The sequence below is a fragment of the Rhagoletis zephyria genome, unplaced genomic scaffold (genome assembly GCF_001687245.7).
Source record: "Rhagoletis zephyria isolate East Lansing unplaced genomic scaffold, Rhagoletis_zephyria_1.1 Rzeph_scaffold_00571, whole genome shotgun sequence".
Lineage (NCBI taxonomy): Eukaryota > Metazoa > Arthropoda > Insecta > Diptera > Tephritidae > Rhagoletis > Rhagoletis zephyria.
Window position 1 is genome coordinate 134,829 of NW_016157655.1, and position 6,508 is coordinate 141,336.

Genomic DNA, 6,508 nt, shown 5'->3' on the forward strand with positions numbered 1-6,508 from the left:
AAATAACAATGAGAAAAAACTGTTATTTAAGGAATAATTCAATAAAAATAAAGAAATAACTGTTAAAGAGCGATTTTTTTTATAAAAGTTGTAACTGTTACGGTCTCTGGATATACATGTTATCTCAATAGATTCGGATTCTGCGCATAAAAATACATAAGTTTTGTTGGAAAATTTTTTCTGGAACAGACTTCCGGTTAAAACAATAGACTTGTGGTAAGTTTAACCCTTTCCCGGTAGAAATCGGGAGTCGGTAATACTTTGGTAATGATTTGGTTGATCATATGTACTTGTCTCCATTTTAAAGGGTATGGACAAGCGGTGTAGAACACCCTGTATTTTTTGACATTTTTTTCGTCAAGAGCCTATGCATGGCTATGCTATCTTTTAGCATTATATTTGTTAACTGCCATGTCTTCCTGGCGGCATTTAATTTATTTTATAGACAAATCTAATTTAATTATTTTTAGTGACTAAATTATTTTTACAAAAATACCAAACATGTTAATATTGCAGGCAAGGAACTTTTCGATTTTTGCGCACTATAACCAAAAACTTTATTCTTAGTATATATTTACAATTTGAAATATTGGTAACGCAAAAAGCGTAATTAAAAACACGCACATTGGTAAAGCAAAAATCTTAATTTTCTTTCAAAAAAATTTACTTGACAAATCACGCTCAGTGTCATATCAGCTTCTCAGAATTCAGCACTGGCAAAAACAGCAAGCACTGTCATTGCTAAGGCGTGGCACAACCATCAAAAGTGTTCCACCTTCATCACAGAAAGAAAGGCTAATTGTGGTTGTCATGTATGTCCATCACAGTCAAGTTTTTATGTCAAAAGAAATTAATGGTGAGCAGTCCCACAAGTTGTGTAAAAATAAATTGAGTCAATGTAAACAAAAACCGCGCTAGACATTCTGGGAATGAGATAAAAATAGGTTTAGCTCACCTGTCAATGTGAAACTTGACTTAGGTTAGGTTAGGTTTGGTTGAAGTGGCTGCTAGGCCCAGAGGGCGCCAGCACACTTAGGCCCGATCAGGGCCCATTGTGATACCACATGGATCCAAAGAAAACCCCTATTCCTTAAACCAGTTTGTGGAGTCTGCAAACCTTAGCAACTGCCGTATTCCAAACATAGCAGTCGCGCTTAGATCGTCTAGAAGACCTGTCTTTTCCTGCCCAGTGCTGGGCAATCGCAGAGTAAGTGCCTTATTGATTCAGGCTCTTCTTCGTCGTGGCAGCTCCTGCAGTAGTCGTTGTGACTAACCCCGAGGCGTTCTGCGTGCCTTCCTATCAAAATATGTCCTGTGAGCAGACCAATGGCCAGTGACATATCGCCTTTGTTGAGAGTGAGAATTTCTCTCGATCTCCGTACATCCCATTTTGGCCATGTAAGCTTCGTTGTATTACAGTTTTCAGTGCGCTCCCATCTGGAGGCCGCTTCTTCAAGGAAGTTCTCCCTTAGTAAGAGCTTGCAGGAAGCGAGTGGCATACCCACCCTCTTCCAGGCTGGTGAAAGTGGAGAGGAAGTACCCGCCCTTGCAAGCTCGTCTGCCTTCTCATTTCCTGGTATGTCACTGTGCCCCGGTACCCATACCAGGTGCAAAGCGAACTGCTCTGCCATCACGTTAAGTGATTTGCGGCAGTTGGCAACTGTTTCCGAATTTATAGTGACAGAGTCAAGCGCCATAAGGGCCGCCTGACTGTCTGAGTATATATATATTTCCGTAGTGGCGATAACAGCTAGTTTTAGGCTGTCAACGGCTTCTTGTATGGCTGCCAATTCGGCTTGAAAGACACTACAGTGGTCAGGTAGTCGGAATGATCTTTTTATTCCCAATTTCTCCGAGTAGACGCCTCCTCCTACCCTATTTTCTAGTTTGGAGCCGTCCGTGTAGAATCTTATGGCATCTCTAGACCCCGGAACTCCTTCGAGCCATGATTCCCTGCTAGGTAGCGTTACGCTATAACCTTTAGTGAAAGTGAGCCTTGGTACACAGTAGTCCTTTGTACTCGGTAGTTGTCGGTTTCTCAGAATTGTAGTGTGACCACAGCGAGCCGCTTTCCAGCTTTTAAGCCCCTGTAGTCTTAGGGCTGCAAACGCAGCGTATTGTCGTCCCATAATATCTATGGGTATGATGTTGAGGATCGTGTTCATTGCCATAGTAGGTGTTGTGCGGAGAGCACCACTAATGCAGATCAGGGCCGTTCTCTCCACTTTTTGTAATTTAATAATGTTTACTTTCTTCTCCAGCACTGGCCACCATACCACTACCCCGTACAGAAGTATGGGCCTCACCACGACGGTGTATATCCAGTGCACTAGCTTCGGGGTTAAACCCCATTTTTGGCCGATTGCTCTCCTGCAGCTGTATAGGGCAACCGTGGCCTTCCGCACCCGCTCTTCGGTGTTTTGAATCCAGCTTAATTTTTTATCTAGGACTATCCCCAGGTATTTAGCGGATTCGCTTAATTTTAGTGTGGTCTGTGCCAGCCTTGGTGTTATCAATGGGGGGATTTTGTACCTTCTTGTGAACAGTACAAGTTCTGTCTTGCTTGGGTTTACCCCTAGCCCGTTATTTTTTGTCCAACTCTCGACTTCCTTCAGTTTTACCTGCATAATGTCACATAGAGTCTGTGGAAATTTCCCACTTACTGTTAGTGCAAGATCATCCGCATACGCAATAACCTTACAGCCACCCCCCTCCATGCCACACAGCAGTGAGTTTACCGCTGCGACCCATAATAGAGGGGATAGGACTCCCCCTTGCGGGGTGCCCCTCTCTACGAACCTGGTCAACGATACCCCCGCCAGCTCCGCCCGGACCACCCTGCATCTCAGCATTTGGTTTACGAGCGCAACTAAGCGCGAGTCGATGCCCAGGCCCGCCAGTGCTGCCGTTATCGCGCCCGGCATGATGTTGTTAAAGGCGCCCTCTATATCCAGGAAGGCTGCTAGCGTATATTCTTTGATGTCTAGTGATCTCTCTATATACGACACTATTTCATGTAGCGCCGTTTCTGTAGATCTACCTTTCGTATAAGCATGTTGTGTGGTAGAGAGTCTGTCACCAACCGACTCTCTGATACGGACCTCCACCAGTCTCTCCATAACCTTCAGTTGAAATGACGACAAGGTGATGGGCCTGAAATCCTTTGGGTTATTGTGAGACACCTTCCCTGCCTTGGGGATGAACACCACTCTTGATTCCCTCCACTTTCTAGGGATATGGTTAAGAGCTAATACTCCCTTAATTATAGCGTGTAGCCACGCTGAGCTTAGCTGAAGTGTTTGCTGCAGCTGTATGGGGGCAATGCCATCCGGACCTGCTGATTTATAGGGCTTAAATGTCCCAATAGACCAGATGACCTTTTCCCTAGTGAGGAAATCTCCAGTGACCGAAAGATCTCCAGTTAGATGTGGCTGTACCGGCATGCTATCCGTGGCACCCGGGAAGTGTGTGCAAAGAAGCAGATCCAGTGATTCCTCCTCGGTCTCTGTCCAGGAGCCGTCAGGTCTTTGCAAGCAACCTGGGGCTTTCTGGGCAGTACCTGAGAGTATCTTTCTGAGCCTGCCTGCCTCTGAGATAGACTCCACCCCATTGCAGAAGTCTTTCCATGTAATAAAAAAAAAAAAAAATCCCGAAGGGAAGTTCTGGACGTTACCCTTATCTCTGAGAATGCGGAATGTCTGGTCGGGAAGTGGAAGGTGCTTGAGGAGCACTCCTTTTCCGACCACCGATATATCAAACTTGACTTATTAAACTTGAAACTTATTAAAAAAATTCTCTAGGTGCTGAAAGTCCATAAATTCAGTTTCAAAAGGATCTACAGCCTGCAATTCTGAACCGATTGAGATTTCCATAAAATCCGTTCCCTGGTTATTAGTAATGGATTTTTTAACAATTTTAATGAATGTTTGATTTGACTGCCTCAGGACTTTAAATGTCCTTATCCCTTTAAAAACTTAATGCAATCTATATAATAGCATTTCTAAACTATTTGACAAGAATCAGTTTTCAAGTATTTTCTACGACGTCAATTACAAATCCATAGTCAGATTAAAGAAATTCAAGATGGTGAATGCAAAATGGTGGAAAAAATTTAAATTTAGTCCTTTTTGTGAACTTTATGCAGCCACTTTTCAGCCTTTTTTCTAAATTCGTATTACATTGTCCATGGAGTTTCATTATACCAATTTTCAGCTTGACTGGGCTAACTGTGTGCGAGATATTAAATATTAAATTTTTTCCGCTTTTCGTTGATATGGTACCACTGTGTGACGCGGCAAAGTAGAATTTCGGTAGAAAAAATTAGGTTTTTGAAATTTCGGTTCTTTTATGCTAAAGCCTTTTAAAGCAGTATTTGAATAAGAAAAGTTAATTATAACTACGGTGACCATCCGTCCTGTATTATACGGACAGTCCTCTTTTTTGACCCATTGTCCTGGTAATTTATTTATTTTATACGGGACGCCAAATGTTCTGTATTTCTTTTAATGTCCCGTATTTGTCCCGTATTCGGGGCTCTGACGCCTTAACAGCTCATTAAAATGGCATGCCTATGAACGAGTTTTAAGTGATCTTGTTATAAGTATGATCGTAAGTTTTTTTATAAACAGTTATTATTTTCTAACCTGAATGCCTGTGATTCGAATCGAGGAATAATTACAGTGGCCAAAATAGAAATTAGGACTCGACATTTTAGTAAGTTTTGGCTATTTTTCCTTAGTCTATTTAATGTTTATATTTTTATTTTATAAAAGTAAAGCTCTTTTCCTAACAAAACCCATATACATACATAATACCAAACTTCCAACTTAGTGAAAAAAACTATAAAAATTAATTCGGCGCTGTTTCGCCAAAATTTCAAAACTTTGAATTAGAATCTTTAGAAAAAAATTCGGTTTGCAGTTTTGTACCCCATTAAAATTGAGTACAATAAAGGGCGAGTGGAAAGTGCTGCTTCTCTTTCAAAAAAAGGTCGAACATGCTTACTTTGTACGAAAAAAATTCTTAACACCGTCAACAAAAAAAAATTGCCAAAAATTAGTGGTAAGCCTTACCGACTTAAAATTGCACTTTATTATACTAAAATTTAACGATTTTTTTAAGAAACTTTACGGGGTAAAAATCTCGAGAAAATTATCCTACATATTTGTGATGTTACTATAGGTATACTGTTTCAGGGAAAACAATATGGAAAAAACTTGCAAAATTATTTTTTGTCCCGTATTCGGCTCTCATAAATATGGTCACCGTAATTATAACCCTAAGAAATTTAAAATTTTCTATTAACTTTTATTTTGATTGCTTTTGTTGTAGGTTCATATGAAATATAGCATTTGCTTATTCAAATAGAGAAAAAAATCAATGCAAACGAACAGATTTTGTAATTTGGTTTTTGAAAAAAGGGGCTCATATTTGCGACTTTTGACGTAACCTCATATAATTATGATGGTATTTATGATATTTTTAGAAGTTTTTGAAGTTATGTTTCCACGGAAGGTATGTGTTAAAATAGACCGATTACTCCCATTTTTCGGAAATTTATCTATAAATGATAATGTTATTAATATATGGGAATTTTCGGAATGATATCTCAAATCCTGATATTTTAAAACAAAACCGAAAACACAACTTAAAACACACATTTTTACCCAATGAGCACTCTTCCACCATTTCCCTAGCACTATACGACACCAGCAGTATCGCTGCAGTTAAAAATTTAGTGTGTAAACTTCAGCGGTTCAGCAGTAGTAGAAAGTATGCCACACGTTTTTCCATTTTTTTGTTTTTTTTGCACTCTAAATAGCTAAAAATGCTTTGCAGACTTTTAGGCGCGCAGCAAACAAACAACCACTTGGAAACCCCTTGCATTCGCTTGCGAACCCCTATGCCAATCCCTTGCAACGAACGTAAAGAGCATTCGCATTACAAATGACTATTTTTTGTTGCAACACACTTTTGTTGGAGCACTTTTCCCTGCCAACTATGTGAAATTCACAAAAGGTTTCGCAGCTTGTTAGGCGTCAGGCGCTACTGTCTGCGCCTAAAATCACTGCAGTGTGAAAACAAACAAACAAACAAACAGACAGGCAAACACACCCACAACACACACTTATACACATATGTTTTTATTTATGTAGTAGTGGTATAAGCGCAAACACACACGGAAATAGAAAAGTCAAAACAAATAATTGGCAGGGCATCCAATACGCAAAGTGAGCCAAAAACAAAGTGTTTCAAAATGCTCACATGTATATATGTACGTATGTACGTATGGATGTTAGTAAAGAGCGAAATACACCACACAAGCGGTTTGACAAACCAAGCGAAATTTCCCTTTGCTTCAAGCCATTTGTGCTGTGTATGGGGGTGTTTGAAGGTTTGACGGCGGTTTGTCAAACCTTCAAACACCCCCATACACAGCACAAATGGCTTGAAGCAAAGGGAAATTTCGCTTGGTTTGTCAAACCGCTTGTGTGGTGTATTTCGCTCT

The 6,508-nt window shown here is 40.3% G+C and overlaps 1 protein-coding gene across 1 annotated transcript; it reads right to left on the reverse strand.

The window, feature by feature from the left end:
- Positions 1-1,163: 1,163 nt before the first annotated feature.
- Positions 1,164-2,171, reverse strand: LOC108360437 (uncharacterized). Its single transcript, XM_017612711.1, has one exon. It carries the CDS (start codon positions 2,169-2,171, stop codon positions 1,164-1,166), a length of 1,008 nt encoding a protein of 335 aa, XP_017468200.1.
- Positions 2,172-6,508: the final 4,337 nt, after the last annotated feature.

Excerpts from the sequence above, each read along its gene's own strand:
- LOC108360437 (XM_017612711.1), bottom strand. The coding sequence starts at position 2,171 with ATGGCAATGAACACGATCCTCAACATCATACCCATAGATATTATGGGA.